General features: G+C 45.2%; 2 protein-coding genes across 7 annotated transcripts in view; one reads left to right on the top strand and one right to left on the bottom strand.

Moving 5' to 3' along the window:
* The first annotated feature begins 119 nt into the window (after nt 1–119).
* TUBD1 (tubulin delta 1) lies at nt 120–5594 on the top strand. Of its 5 annotated transcripts, none has more exons than XM_077787560.1 (9): nt 120–209; nt 1136–1330; nt 1583–1730; nt 1917–2133; nt 2660–2891; nt 3565–3729; nt 4376–4504; nt 4993–5176; nt 5265–5594. In XM_077787560.1, exons 2-9 carry the CDS (start codon nt 1159–1161, stop codon nt 5365–5367), a joined length of 1350 nt encoding a protein of 449 aa, XP_077643686.1. In that variant the 5' UTR covers nt 120–209; nt 1136–1158; the 3' UTR covers nt 5368–5594. The 5 variants fall into 5 exon arrangements, with proteins under 5 accessions (XP_077643686.1, XP_077643687.1, XP_021380553.2 ...); XM_077787561.1 differs by lacking the exon at nt 120–209 and adding an exon at nt 349–533; XM_021524878.2 differs by lacking the exon at nt 120–209 and adding an exon at nt 349–563.
* Nucleotides 5595–12277: 6683 nt separating this feature from the next.
* VMP1 (vacuole membrane protein 1) overlaps nt 12278–15723 on the bottom strand; it is a 63332-nt gene continuing 59886 nt past the window's right edge. For both annotated transcript variants that reach the window (XM_077787564.1, XM_077787565.1), the window contains one exon: nt 12278–14995. In XM_077787564.1, coding sequence (XP_077643690.1) covers nt 14852–14995 — 144 coding nt within the window. In that variant the 3' untranslated portion in view covers nt 12278–14851. The remainder of the gene's footprint in view (nt 14996–15723) is intronic.

Below are 15723 nucleotides of genomic sequence, written 5' to 3'. Positions count from 1 at the left end.
CTGCGCGCCCGCCCCGCCCGCGCCCGCCGCGCGCGCGCACCGCGCCTCCCGGCCCCGGCCGCGGCGCCTGCGCGGAGGCCGCCGTGAAGCCGCGCGGGAGGCGCGTGCGCGGAGGGCGCCGTGAGGCCGCCGCGGGCGGGAGCGCCCGGGCCGCCTGCCCGGAGCGCGCGGTGCGCAGGCGCGGGAAGGCGCGCGCAGGCGGGGACGAGGTGAGCGCTGAGGGAGCGCGGGGGGCGGCGCCGGGACCGGGACCCGCACGGACCGCGGGACCCGCACCGGGACCCGCACGGACCGCGGGACCCGCACCGGGACCCGCACGGACCGCGGGACCCGCACGGACCGCGGGACCCGCACCGGGACCCGCACCGACCGCGGGACCCGCACCGACAGTGGGGTCCCGGGACGGGCTCGCACCGAGGGGCAGCCTGAGAGCCGGCGCCGGGGAGATGGCGGCGCTCCCTGAGGGGGAGACCGGCCCTGAGGGGCTCCTGTGGCCGCGGGGACCCGAGTGGGGCTCCCTCAGGAGAGAATCGGTCGGTCTCGATTCTCCCCCACACGGGAGGGTCGGTGTCGTGCGCTTTGGACATGAGCGTTTTCTGGCAGTAATTCAGATATTTTTAAATGTTTTGCGTGACTCGGTTTCCCAGTGACACCCGGCTTGGCCCGACGCGGGTGGGCATGGCAGTGAGCTCGTACCTGCCTCACGGGCACGGACAGCGATCCAAGGACTGCTGAGGCACAGCTGGGATGGCAGTGAGGAACAGCAGCCCAGAATAACCAAGAGAGCTTAAAAAAAAAAAAATTACCTTTTTTCTGTGAAGGGATAGAAAAGTGAGAAAGCAGAGCTGCTGTCAAATGCTGGGTGGGGAGAAATGTCAAAACATAGCAGGATGGAGGCAAAACAGTTTGCTGTGTGTGGTGGAAAAAGGGGAATTCTCCAGGGAATCCTTTTGTCACCTCAGCAGGCTCTGGCATCAGGCCTGGTGCAGCTCTCAACTGGAAAATAGCAACATTTTTGAACTGGCTTAAGTTTAACAATTTTGCATCCTAGTCCCATAACTCTTGAGTTATAATTGCTTGTTCCCACCCTGCTTTACCACGCAAAAGTGAGGAAAGAAATTATTTTCTTTTTCAGGCTTAAATACCAAGTGAATAAGGATGTCAATTGTCACGGTGCAGCTTGGGCAGTGTGGGAACCAGATCGGGCAGGAGGTGTTCAGTGCTCTCTGCAGTGACATCCGTGGCACCCATGGGCTGTGTTCCGAGAAGGAGAATGAATCCTACCAAGATTCCTGCAAGGAACGGTTCTTCTGCGATGAGGAGTCTGCAGGTACAGCTTTAAAGGGCTTTTTCCCCTCTCAGCACACAGAAACATCAAATGGTTTATTTCATGAGAGATCTGTGCTCTCTGGAGCTCAGATTTGGTTTTGACACAATAAATGGCTCAGCAGCAATCAGGGCATGGCCAGATCCTTTCTGTATTGTTCCCGTTATAAGTTTGGCTGAAGTGGGACATTGTATCCATCCATCCCACCTCAATAAACAGCACTTTTTCCCCAATTTTGTTTTCCTTCCTGTGCAGTACCTGTTGCCCGGGCTGTGCTTGTTGACATGGAGCCCAAAGTGATCAGCCAGACCTTATCCGTGGCTGCCAGGTCTGGCCACTGGAAGTACAGCAGCCACTCACACTTCTGCCAGAAGCAAGGATCTGGGAACAACTGGGCCAACGGGTAGGAACAGCTGCCTCAAGCTTCCCTGAGGGAGTTCTGGAGGCTGACGAGCTGCTCAGACTCCCTAAGAGTGGTAATACAGCAGCTGTGGCAGCTAAATTAAAATTTGCTATGTGAATAACTTCACCTTTGTGCTTTTATTTTGATGCAGCCTGCCCTGTCTTGCTGTTTTGTGTTACCCCACAGTTACTCTGTTCATGGGCCCAGACACAAAGAAGCAATCATGAACCTGGTGCAGAAAGAAGCAGAGAAATGTGATCGGCTCGGGGGATTTTTCACAATCATGAGCATGGCTGGGGGCACAGGATCAGGCCTGGGAGCATTTGTGACCCAGTGTTTGAGAGATGCTTTTCCAACCTCCTTCATACTGAACCACGTGGTCTGGCCCTATGGCACTGGGGAGGTGAATGTCATGTTGCCTTTTAATAACTAATAATAGTTTACATAGAATTTTTGAGCTTATAATCACTGGTTATTTTTAAACAAAATATCTACAACAGAAATAAATTAGAAAGTGGGTATATTTTTATATTGAAAAAGTTCAAGTGGTTTCAGTATCACAGCTAAAGAATTTTCACCAAAAAAATCTTTGTGATAATTTAATGCTGAAGTGGTGCAGATTCACAAGAAGCTCTGATATCTAACTAGAAATCTCCTGATATGCTCTTATCTCAGCATTGTAATCAGTTCCCAGGCAGATCTGGTTCCAGCATGTTTGTTTGGAGGGAGATGGATAACCTGATTTTCACAGGTCTTGCCCTCTTTCCATGAAAAGCCTTTGAGCTGCTGACCTCATCCTGCACTCTGGCAAAGAAAATGAATCACTTCCTAAATCATAACTGAGGAAACAGCAGGAGCCAGGGGATTATAACGAAAAGGAGATTAAATTGTTTGACTCTTCTTTGTGTGTGTTTTTTTGCTTGCTTCAGGTCATTGTTCAAAACTACAACTCTGTTTTGACTCTGTCACATCTGTACCACTCATCAGATGCCCTTCTTGTCCATGAAAATGATGTCATCCACAAGATCTGTGCCCAGCTGATGAACATCAAACAGATTTCCTTCAGGGATGTCAACCAAGTCATTGCCCACCAGCTGGGCAGCGTTTTCCAGCCCACTCACACAGCAGGAGGGGGCTCAGGCTACAGCAGGAACCCTTTAGGTACCACACCCAGCACCCACACACCTTTTGGGGTCACTTCAGCTGGGAACTGAAGTTCTTCAGTCTCCTTGTTCAAATATTTGGATACATCCCAAGCTTTAACACAGGAAAAGACCAATTTAGACGTTCAATCCTGATGTTGTAGCAGAGTCAAAAATAGATTGCCCCAACTTCTGGTTTCATTCTTCACCAAAAGAACCCTGTTTCTCCTTTTTCAAGTGAAAACAGACACTCTTGTACCTGTTTACATTTCAGAGGAAGTTTGCTCAGGGCAGTAATTTTGGACTGAGTTTCACATTTCACTTTGGGTTAGAAGTTTGCATGAGCTGAAACAGAGTTTTGAGTTATGCTCAGCAGAAGAGGTGAGCAGAGAACTGAGCAGCAACATGCAGCAGACTGACATTTGTACCTCAAAAGAATTAGAGAAAGTTGCCCTTATTGCTTATAAAATTAAACTTCCACATCTGTCTGGAGTTCAGAGAGGGTCCTTGAGATTTTGACCTAAACTATAAAATAAAAGCTACTACACCCTGTATAGAACTCAGTAATACACAGCAAGTTTGCATGGCTTTGAAATTGCTACATCTCTGAACATTCATCACTCTTCTCCCATTTTAGCTGCCCTGTGCAATATTTTTGTCAAACATGAGCAGCTGTTGATTTCTCCTTTCAGGAGAGTTAATGGAGTCACTGGTGCCACATCCCGAGTTCAGGATGCTGGGCCTGAGGAACATCCCCCAGATGCCTGAGAGCTCCCTGCCTTACAGCACCTTCAGCTGGCCTGGCCTCATCAAACACCTCAGGCAGATGCTCATTGCTAATGCTCAAATGGAGGAAGGTAAATAAACCCACTCTCACTCTCCATCACTCTTCAAACACTCATTTGTGCAGATGCAATAAAGCTGGATGCTTTGTAGAGTTCACAAAGAAGCTGTTTCCCTCAGCAGGAATTTGCCTCCACAAAACCAGCTGCTCCTTTCACCATTCCCTCAGCTGCCACAGCAGCTCCCAGATTCTCCTGCTCTGCTTCCAGACATCTCAGTTAATTATAACTATTGGAAATACACAAACCAAACTGGCAGTCTGTGGCTGTGCACTTAATTTACATAACTCATTTGGAACATTCCTTGGATGGTGAGCTCTGCTTTTTCTTTTTACACCTTCTAAGCATAGAAATCAGGCTCAGCTCTCCCATGTAATTTACATGGAGAATTCAGTTACAGCTCCAGTTATGCAAGGAATGGGCTGGAGGCTTGCTAAGTATAGAAACAGGTATCCATTTTCTCTGGCAGAATGACTGCCAGGCAAATCCTGCTGGATTAGCAGTGGTTTTCTCTGGGAATTGTGTGATGGCTGCTTCATTCATGTGCAGCAGCCACAAACTCCAGTGTGGTCTCAGTTTGGGGCACAATGATAGTTCCCATCTGCATCTTCACAAAACATTAACTTGCTTTTCCATCTCTTTTTTTTTCCAAATCCCAAAGGTATTGATTGGCAAGTACGACCACCACACCCATCCTCCATCCCGTCCACAAACAAACCCCTGCACTTTAACACTTCCATTGCCAACCTGGTTATCCTGAGAGGAAAAGATGTGCACAGCGTGGACTTGGGTAAGAGGAGGAGCACAGCACCTCAGGGGGGTCTGGTTTCACAGCTCACTGCTGACTTTGCAGCCAGATCTGATGCAAGTGGAAACATCCCAAGACCACACATTTGACTCCTAAGGTTGATATTCCCTCTAGAAACATTTTGCTGTCCAAGGCCACACTGTCTAATTGCTTAGGGCTGTTGTGTTTTACTTCTGAGTTTCCTGAAGCACTTTAGGGAAGGAGGAAGAGACTCACGTGTATATCTGGAATTCTTGGCTATAACATCTGAAAATACATCTAGCTGTTTCTGGAGTGATGAGCATTGCTGACAGCTGGAGTATCCACCCAGTGTGCTTCTAGATAATCTAAGGAGTCTGTTTAAAAGTTGTATTTTCAACAGACTACCCACTCTGCAGATAATTTTCCAGACCTGATCTGGCAGCACTGATTAGGCCACACAGGGATCATGTGTGGGTTTTGTCCAAAGGGCTGTCCTGTTTTTGCTACAGGAAGTTTCCAAGATCCCTCATTATACACATCATGGCTAAACCCTCAGGATGCTTTCAATGCATGGAAAACTCCCAGAGCATTTAACAAGTATGAAAAGTCTGCTGCTTTGGTCAGCAACAGCCAGTTCCTGCTGAAACCTCTTGACAGCATCGTAGGGAAAGCTTGGAATATGTTTGCTTCCAAGTAAGTGAAAATAATTATGCTGTACTTCACTAATAATTGCCAATATCTTAGCTGATTTCTAATGTATGACCCATTCTTCAACACACAGAGCTTACCTTCACCAGTACGCAAAGTTTGGAATCCAAGAGGAAGATTTCCTGGACTGCTTCACAACCCTGGAACAAGTTATCTCCAGTTACACCAATCTGTGATTTATTTCTTTGTTAAGATGGTCTGAAATAGAGATTTTCTGAAAGAACCAAGCTGAAAAACCTTCCGTCAAATATGTAAATTATTGACTGGAGTTATTTTTCAGACTTAGGAGCAGAGTCTCTGTGAGCGTGTCTGAATAGCAAGAACTGAATATGAACTTAATATATTCATATATTCATATTATTCTTATTTAATATATCTAATAAATACCTATTTTTTCAATACATTTGCTATATACTGTAGCTGTATCCTTTTCTGACCGTTTCACTAAGCAAAACTACAAACTCCTGTTTTTCTCCAAGTTATAAGTTAATTAACTTGTTAATTATTTAAACATATTGGCAATGAGGATGGCTGGTAGATTGCAGATGTAAGAACTTAAAATTTGATACCATAAGTACAATATATTTTCTAATCTCTAAAGCAAATTTAAGGACTTGGCTCCTTTTGGCCTGAGTTTTGCCACGACCACAAGGTGGTGCCCTGGGAAGCTGCAGCTCCCTCCTGGCAGGAGAAGGGATGCAATGACTTCGGAAGGCACCCACTGAATTAAAATTCATAAAAGAGTACAGTAAAATTAAAGATTACCTTGTAACACTGAGCTCTCTTCTGCCTCACTCAGCTCTTCATTAATGGTAGGGAGAGCTTTGGGAATTCTTGCTATTCCCTCCCCATATCCCACTGTTCTCCCACAAAAATAATCCCACAGACCAAAAATTAAAAGAGTTAAATCAGCTTGCTCTGGTCAGAAGGGATTTTCTGCTGGTTCTGCCTCTTTCAACCATTGTCTAATTTGGGTATTTTCACAGAAAGAACTGCAGGAAAGATTGCACAAGAAATTCAGACAAACAGCACAGGCAATTGGAGTTTGCAGGAACAAAGGGTCAGGAAAGGAGACCATGGTGAGCTTCTCCCTCCTCCAAAAGGCACAGGATGTTCAGCAACACAGAAATAAATTCCCCTGGTGTTTTCAACAGATCCCAAACAGAATTTCCAGTATCAGAAATGAGAATAGGTAACTCCATGAAAAAATGGCCAAGTCCCAGGAATCCTTTTCCTTCTTACTTCACAGAACAGGTAGAAGAGTTTTTCAAAAGGCTAAGGACAGGTAAGTTCCCTGAGAAACAAGGAAGAGAGCAATGGGTCATTGTAGTGCTGTAGCAATAAATAGCTTTATTGCAGAAATAACCTCATGTTATCTCTCTGTATTCATAATTCTGAGCATGAAGCAAACACAGCAGGTGCTCAGTGAACCTATGAATGATATAGAACCATATTTGTTATTTTTTTATGGCACTTCAGGCTTATGGAGCAGGATATTTGGTCTTTTTTGTTTGTTTGATGGCAGAATTTTGCCATGTCAGGAAACACAGCACACAGTAAGATGTCTAACCCCAAAGCAAAAATTTGAATTTTAGCTGCTATAATCCCTTATTGCTCTGGAGCAGAGGCAGACAGGAATTGTTTTGGGCATCTAAGCTTCTTCCTGTGAATGTTTTTCAGTCCTGAAATTCTCACACCCTTTCCCAAACTCAGCCTTCTTTTTTTTTTGATCTATGATGGGATTCCTTTATTTTTTCCCCAGGATGTGGAGAGGGTCAAAGTGACAGGAAGTGAACAGCCACTATCAAATAGTCATCACCTGCAATTACATTAAAAAGTGGAGGAGTAATTCTCTATGTAATTGATAAAATTAATTCTGTAAATAGAGCCTAGAAGAAGGCCTTTATTTCATTAACAATTACAATTAAAGAGGTAGATCAAAGGTCAGCACAAGCCAATGGCTCAGAGACAGGAACAGCAGAATCAGTGGCCTTGACCTTGCTTGTTGTAGGCAAAGTCCCCACAGGATGTCCATAAACCCAGGAACAATGCTCCAAATCTCACTATTGTTTGTTGGAAAGGACAGGTGCAGCTCACTTGGAAGTTGATTCAGGAATTCCAACTATAGCAGACATTTAATGAATAGGAGAACATTTATTTGACCATAAAAAAACCCCAAAACAAATCCTACTCCCCAGAAAACAACCCACAAACAAAGCAAAGTAAAACAAACCCACCAAAATAAAAAATAACCTTTAATAACCTAAAATGTTTTAAACACAGTAAGTGTTTGGCAATTTAGCTACAATTTATTTACTTGGGCAGAAATAGATATTGGTGTTTTTAAGGTTAGACTCAGTATCAGTACAGGAAGGATGGAAATATGCAAGAGAAAAAAATCTTTGGTTCCCACAACAACCAGGGTTTAATACATTAAAATAGGAAATTATATTCAAATTACAAGTTGAAACACTAAGGTACAAAAGGGCCTTGAATGAATAATTTACTTTCTGCATTTGCTAATAAATTTTGTTTAGATAAATATTATTAAATGAGAGCCCAAACATCCAGAAGGAAATAGGACTGAGTGTACTTTAAAGAAATCTGCTTTTTGCTGGACTCCGCTTTAAAAACTGCACAAGAGGAATCAGGAAAGTGATTCATGGATCCGATACAGCACAAAAAACTTCCAAAAGGAACTGAGCTGCTGCCTTTCCTCAGGGGCAGCCCAGACAGAGCTTTTCCAAAGCAGCAAATTCCCCCGGAGCTTCCTGCTCCCGAGGCACAGCCCGGACATCGGGCAGCTTTTAACGGCCTGGAAGCGGAGCTGATAATCCTGAATGAGAACCGCGGAGCCTTTCCGGCTCTTTAGCCCAACCCGGGCTCACAATGGTCCCTTCTGAGCCCGCATGGTGCCAATCCCGTCCCCGCAGAGCGCCCGGGCGGGGCAGCACAACCCCGCTTAACCCTCTCCAGCAGCTGCAAGAAGGAAATGTTCCTGCCAGCCACAGGGAAAAGGTGGATAAGACTCCAGAGAGGAGATTGGAGGAGCTGCTCGTCAGGAAATCAAGGCAATTTTTAGAGTAAAGGTGCTCCATGATAAAGATCATGGGAGAAATGTAAATTTTAACCCCATGTTCGTACAAGCCTGAAAGATATCAAGCAGTGGCTCCTAAGAGAGTCATGCTTATCTGTGTGAATTAGGTGCTAGAAGCCTTCTTAAAACCAAACCTAAAAATCCCAAATGTTACACTGTAAGATAGAAAAGTCATTGTTCTCTAGGCCAAAATTCCTATTTTAAAAGTAAAAGCACACTAAGTAGAGAAACTAAAATAAGCCACAGGTTAAACCAAAAAAAACCCCCAACCAAACCAGGAAAAACATTGCTTGAGCTTTTGTTTCACTGGTTGTATGAGGAGAAATGAGCCCCGTGTTGGATTTGCACTGAAATGGGTGCATTCTGCAAAAATGATTATTGTACATATTTGGTTACATGGACAATGTCATGTTTATTTAAGGCTCACGAAAATACACTTCAGTTGCCTGAGAGTGGTGTAATTGTGGGCAGAAGGCAGGATTGGATTTGAACTTCTGCCCAGCAGCCTCCAAGATGTGAAGGATCATTGAGAGGAGAGCAGAGCCCTCGGAGAGGATGGGAAGTGCCCCCATCCCACAGGCTGAAGGTTGGAATCAAATCCTGCCTGGACTGGGCTGCTGGGGCTGTCCCTGCAATCTCCTCAGTGAGGATGCTGAGACTGGGCACTAATTCACAGCTCCTGCTGCCCACATGGCCTGGAACAATTCTGACTTCAAGGATCCATCTTTCCACGGAGCTGCTTGCTGCTGGCTGGCCTGGCCTTCTGCCACTTGCAAAGAAAATTATGGCAAGTTTTCTGCCCAGCCCACTTTGGGCAATTCCAGCCTGTGTTAGCTGACTGGGAGTCACTGAAGTCAGCAATTGTGTTTATGGAGTGATTTGGTGTTGTGAATCTTTCCTGAATTTTGGTGAAGAAACCAAATGCAACTGATAAAAGTCAAAACCATAAATTTGGCAATGAAAGACCAAAACTCCAATTAAATGCTCTGCTCCCAAGAAGAAAGCTTCCACTCCCCCCACCAGCCACTAGCTCAGTTTCACATTATTTTCCTCTATAAAGATTTAGTCAGGCTTCCCCTCAAACCCAGCATTTGCACATAAAAACCAGACACAAAGATGACGAGTGCTGTGAAAGGAGAACTCACAGTAACATCAGGAAGGAAACCTCAGCACGTTGTGGGTCCTGTTCAGCTGAACAAACCTGCAGGGAACAGGCTTGAACTTGGCCAAAAATGGCTCCACACGAGGGCCAAGAGGGCTCCAAGGCCCGAGGGAGGGGACAGCAGTGACAGCTTCAAGCAAGAGCTCTCAGGCTCTGCCAACCACACTTCAAGCCCTTCCTTTTCCACTGAAGTGGAAGGATTTCTCAGTCACAGCTGGAATTTGTTGCCAGAGATTGCCTCACTTCCCCCACAAACACCTGGCTCCTCCTGGGCAGCCACGAGGCTCCCTGGAAGTGGGAGAGACACTTTGTACAGGGGTAAAAGGAGGCAACAGAATTAAAATCACCACTTGCAGTAGCAAAATACTGCTTTGAAAATGGTTTTGGCATCCGTTAGTTGGAAGTCAAGTGAATACCGACTTCAGGCATCTTAAAAGTTTCTTCCTTGCTGCTCCCCACCTCGAGCCTTACACAACACCCAGGAATGCACTGCCTATGTCACAAGAGGTCAGCTGGGCTGAGGAGAGACCTACAAATCCAGGAATCTGAGAAATGAATCGTTATTAAAATATCCTGAATATTAAGAGCTCTCCAGAAAGCAGCTGCAGCAAACCAGGCACTGGGAGCAGTGAGGTTTCCAACCAGCCCAGAGAGGTTTTGTGACCATGGTGAGATGTTGCAAATGTGAATGTGTGTTTTCTCACCGAGACAGAATTGCCGAGCACAGGAACTTGTGTTTTCCCACCAAAGGATGGAAAAAGCCTAATAACCTTTCTGAGGAAAGCCACAGTCCCTCAAAGTGTGAGCCTTGAACAAGGTATTGATGTTTTAATCAGCAGCAGCTCCTGCAAAAGAAGTGCCAGGTTCTTTCCTCACGGCCACTGCCCGGGCAGCGCCAGGAACAGCCACAAGGAGCTGGGAGCCTGGAACACGGCAGATCCCACAGCAGCTCCTCTGCTCACAGGTGACCTTTGGTTTAATGCTAATGGAGTCACTGCCCTTTGACTCAATTCAGGGATAATAATAATAAATTAATAAAACCTCCTCGGCACAACTAAGGGCAGTGCTAAAGCAAAGTAACCCCGAGCTGGGCTCATTCCACAGGTTCACATTTGCACCTTTGTTCCACCACCGGCAGTGAAGGGCTGAGTGGCCTCCACAGCCTCTTCACTCATAATTCAAACACTGTAATAATCCCCTTTTTTGACCAAAATACCAGGTTTTTTTCCCTGAACTTTTAACACATTCCAAGCAGTCACTGTTTCTGTTTGAGCTCCTTCCCCTCTTGTGACAGCTGACCCAGGTTGTTCCAGCCTCTCCCTCTGCCACAACAATGTTCTGCTGCCCTTCACGAACGCCGAGTGGATGCACCAATAAACAAGCGAAAAGTATAAAGAAATTCAGGCCACTCTTCATGCCTCCCATTAGGCACTTCGAATTAGCAAAGTGGGCTCAGAGTTTTTCACAATAATCCTTCTATAAAGGACTTTGCAAGAGCAAAGCACCTCCTGTCTGAATGCATCAGAGGTGTTTCACAGGGGAGGGAGTGCCCCGCTCCCCTCAGCGGGGTCAGATCCAGCAGGATCCTTCCCACTCCCACACCCCAGCTGCTGCTGCAGTCTGGAGAGAGCTGGGCCAAGTACTCAGTTTTCTGCTTTTCCTTCTCAAAAAACCCAACCAAATTTACAGCAAAAAAACCAGAATTCTAAATCTCAGGAGAGTCATTCCAATCACCTGATCTATAACTACATTCAGCCTTTTAACTGCTGATTACAAAGTATTTTAAAACCATGTGCTTCAAAGAAAAACCAATCATTTTTACCTCCAAAGAACACACCCGAGCCCCACTTTTCTTTACACTTGCCATCAATTTTGTTCACTAATATTTATATTTCTGCTTGATAATCAAGGAAACATCCAAAGTGTTCTGCTTGCACTTTGCAGTGCCTGCAGCGAGAGGGAGGCCGATTCTAACAAATTAAATAACGAAGCCCAAAAGCACAGCAGGGAAGGACTTTCTGGAACAGCATCAAGCCACTGTCAAGTGTTAGTGACAAGGATCTTCTCGCAGGAACAGCTGGGGGAGTTGTGAGGGAGCTGCTTGAACACCAACAGGGTCACACTGGCAGGGAGGGCAGAGCTCCAGGACAGGGAGCAGCAGATTTCTGACTCTTCTGATGGATGTGAGGCTGCAACTGCACGGATTGACCTGACCTGGCTCGCTGTGACCTGAGCTCTGCTTACACCAACAATTCCTGCCTGCTGGGGCACTGCCCCTCTCAGAGGTGTGGGGAGGCACAATCCTCTGGGCAGGCAGGAAAACAGGGAGAGAACCCAGAGGAGGAAGAGCTGCAGCCCTACCTGACCTCATTTCACAAGTAAGACCAAAAAACTGTCACATTAAAGTCATTATTTGTTCTTACAGGACTGTTACTTCCATGTGATTTTCAGTCATTCCCAGGGAAAAAAAAAAAAAAAAGCAAAATACTTTATTTAGTGTCTAACTGCAAGAAAGAGCAGCTAAAAATAGGGATTTGTGCCAAGATTGTTCCTCTTGCAAGAGCTCCCTTTGCATTTGTCCCTAACACGCTGAACTGACTGCTTCATGTGTAATCTTCATATGTACAACAAAAGGAAACTTTGGGTTGAGGGAGCAAAATCCCCGTTTTCAGGTCAAATGCTAAAGGCTGTCTTTCTCAGAAGGCACAAAATGTAACTGCTGAATTATCTTCTGTGTTCACACTGGAGAATGTTTGGGACAGCAAATATCAGTGTTACCAAGAGAGTTCAATACAGAGAATGGAAACAATCCAGCTGAAATAAACACTTGGAAACATTATTTCTTTGTTTATTTAAGCAATCATAAAACTATCCATTGCAAATCTCATCAGGTTTGTGTCACTTTTCTTTCTATTATTAGGGGTATTTTTACCTTTTACCAAGTCTTATCTCCCAGGTAGAATGATCACTTCCTTCTTTAAATAACGTTAGAAAGTTTCAAAATAACAGCAGAGCTTATTGGAATGGACACATGGAAACACAAGCTGAAGAATATATATATATATATATATATATATGTACTTCACACTATAAATATGTAAACATATTGAACCTAAAGTGGAAAAAAGCTTTCAGTTTTCCTTGTGGTTTTCCAGCAGGCAAGAGGCAGAATTTCAAGGGGACCTCTAAAGCATTTAGAAATGTGCAGTTTATCAGCTCACGCTTTAGGGAAAAGGGTTTTTTTCTTTTTTAGTTATTGTTACAGTGTCCTGATTCCAGCCTGAGAACACACAGGGACACCCCAGCATGGCATCAGTGCCATCCCCTCCCAGAGGTGTGAGAGGCTGATAAGTACCCGTGTCCCTCAGGTGACAGATCTGGGGACCAAAAGCTGCCACAAGAAGTGGGGAGAGCAGCCAAGGGCTGTCACTGACCCAGTGTCCTGAGGGGAAATGGAATTCTGGGGTGATCCCTCCCAAAGTGCAAGGCTGAGGGTTTGTAGGCTGAAAAGGTGAAGTTCCAAACACAGCTGTGGGGTTTGGAATTGTATCAGAACAAGTTCTTTGTGACATTATTGTCAAATGGCCATATTCAGGCTAAAAAATGTAAATTTATTAAATCCTGTTCACCTTTTAAAAACCACCAGGAACGGCTGAACAGCCTTTGTGCTTTCAACTCCCTCGCAGCACTGGGACTTGCAGATACTGGAATTTATTGGAGCAGCTCATGGAAACCCTCCCCAAGGTGCCTGAAGTTCCCAGGGAAGCCAAGAGAACGGTACAAACCTCAGCCCCGCCCAGGGGGAGCTTCACCTTCACCAGGCTTCGTTCCAAGGACTGGAGCTGGCTCCCAGCCCAAGCACAGACAGGATGTGCAGCTCAATGGGAACAGCTGGGGATGGATGAGAAGGGTCAGATGAGAGATACCAAAATGTCAGACAGCCTACCGACTGTTGTTGCCATGAGATCCAACAGTCAACATCAGTCTGATAAGCTATCCGACAGGATGGTACAGCCATGGCATGGCACGACGGGCTCCAGCACACCTCACTCACCTCGCCTGCCTCCAGCCCTGCTGACCCGGCCCAGCAGCAGCCTAAGCCCGCCCGGGCTCTGGGCCACCTCCTGACAATGCTCTTTAGAAAGATAACAATTAATTCTTGCTGCTCACCCGCCTAGGATAAAAATAAAAACCAACCGTTCACAAGCACAAGGTGAGAGCAATGCAGGTACAGCAGCAGTGGGGACTAAAGAGGGAAAAGAGCCGTTTTTGTATAAATTCTGTTTCTGGACGTCTGAGCTGGCACGTGCTGATCAGAACGATCTTGACTTTAAAAGCATGAGGCTAAAGGTTCTCTCAAGTTCTCTGCACCATTACTGGGTAGACACAAACTCTGCTTTCAGCTGGAATCTGAACTCTTCCCCCTCTCTCCTCCACTGCCCATAGTTCTGGGCTCAGAGGCAAACACCTGGGCAGAATTTAGGATAACAAATCTTGCTCTCTATTTCACCTACTTAAGCACTGACTGTGCTTCAAGCAAGTCACAGCCTTCCTCCTCCCTTCGCTAAGCAAAAAGTTCTGAAGAGAAAAAACAAAAAAAAAGAACAAAACAAAACAAAAAAGAACAAAGGGTTTGAGCACCATTAGCGCAGGAAGGATGAGCAAACATGCACAGAGCATCCAAAAGTGAGAGAGGAAAAGAAACAGCTCAAAAAGACTGACACAAGAAATTCTGGAATGATCATAAGATGACTTTATAAAGTTTTTATCTTAACTTCATTCTAAATATACAGAATAAAAAATGTTGGCTTCAGCATTTTGACATCAACCATCTCTGCTAACATCATGAAGTTGGAGAGGGTGGCTTTTCCAGCGTGCAATGCAATGGGAATTCAGACGGAACAGCCTTACCATGAGGGACATGCAACAGTTTGTACCCGACCTGGACTCAGTTATTTACATTTTCATGGTCTTGAAACTTAAGGAAAAAGCAAACCAGCCACCCTTCAAAAGAAAATGTTACCCTCAGGTGATTTCAAAGTTAAATCAGGAGATGGGGAGTATTAAATCATCAGATTTGGAAGTAATTTGGATGGACAACATTTGTGTTAAGCTCCATTTAACATCCCACTGCCCATCCTGTAAACACAACCCAGACTCATGAAGCATTCACACCTTTCCATAACATTTATAAGTTTGTCAATGAAAGAGTTGCTGTAATATCCAAATTACTTTCAAAATTAAAAAAAAAAAATACCCAAACTTGTTAGGAGTTGAAAATTGATGTTAAAAAAATTTTCCCCCTTTTGAATAATGCTGTTTTTTAAACATATGAAAAGATGTGTCATTTCTCATGTCTGCCAAAACCCATCGTGAGGGGTTTTTCCCATTTTTTCCAAGCTCATTTGGTTTTTTCTTCTGAGTACATCTTCTGTTGCAGTCGCTTGGCATAGCTCTGGGCCATGGAGTTGATTATAGACAAGATAAAATAACAAACCATGACAATCACCAATTTTTCAAATATCCAGGATAGCCAGTTTTCCCCCTGAAGAGACAAAACAGAAGGAGGAGGAGAATGACGATTAGTGGACAGGAACACGGAGAGTTCTGGGTGAAAGGGGAAAAGCCTGACCGTGTCTTTATTCTGCAATTAATCAAATTAAAACCAGGAACCAAGTGCGAGCTGACAGGATTCCTGCAGGTCCCTCTGCAAAGCCGACTTTAGTCCCTTGAAAGAAAATGCAGGAGGGGCTGCCAAATCCACTGGCGGGCAGATGACGAATCCCTGATCATTTCCCAGTGCTCCCAAAGTGATTTATTATTCTCAGTATTGTCTGGGCTTCCTTAACAATTCGTGGAGTTCAGAATTAGCAGCCCCTGCCTGTCACTCCCTGTCGAGTTCCTCGCAAAGAAAACCATCAGGTCGTTGGTTAATAACAGTTTTTTTTTCCCTAAATTGCTTTTTCTGGCTTATTTCCCCGTTAGGATCCCACTCCTCGGTGTCCTTGGAAGTTCTGCAGCATTTCTCAGGGGAATTTTAAGCTGTGCTTTTTGTCAAAGGAGGGCAGCAAAGCTCAGCTCAGCAAGCACCAGGCTTTTGTGGGAACAAACGGGCACAGGGACATTTCCAACAGCTCCAACTGCTGCACGTGAAATGTGAGTTGGATCCACGGATTTATCTCAAAATGCCTCAGCAGCCTAAAGAATTTCATGTCAAAGCTGCTCTGTCCCACTGAAAATTCGGGTTAAGTTTTTAGAAATACTTTTTAAAAA

The sequence above is a fragment of the Lonchura striata genome, chromosome 20, assembly GCF_046129695.1.
Source record: "Lonchura striata isolate bLonStr1 chromosome 20, bLonStr1.mat, whole genome shotgun sequence".
Classification (NCBI taxonomy): domain Eukaryota; kingdom Metazoa; phylum Chordata; class Aves; order Passeriformes; family Estrildidae; genus Lonchura; species Lonchura striata.
Note: the sequence above shows the minus strand (reverse complement) of the source record. Positions and strands in the feature narration are given on the sequence as shown.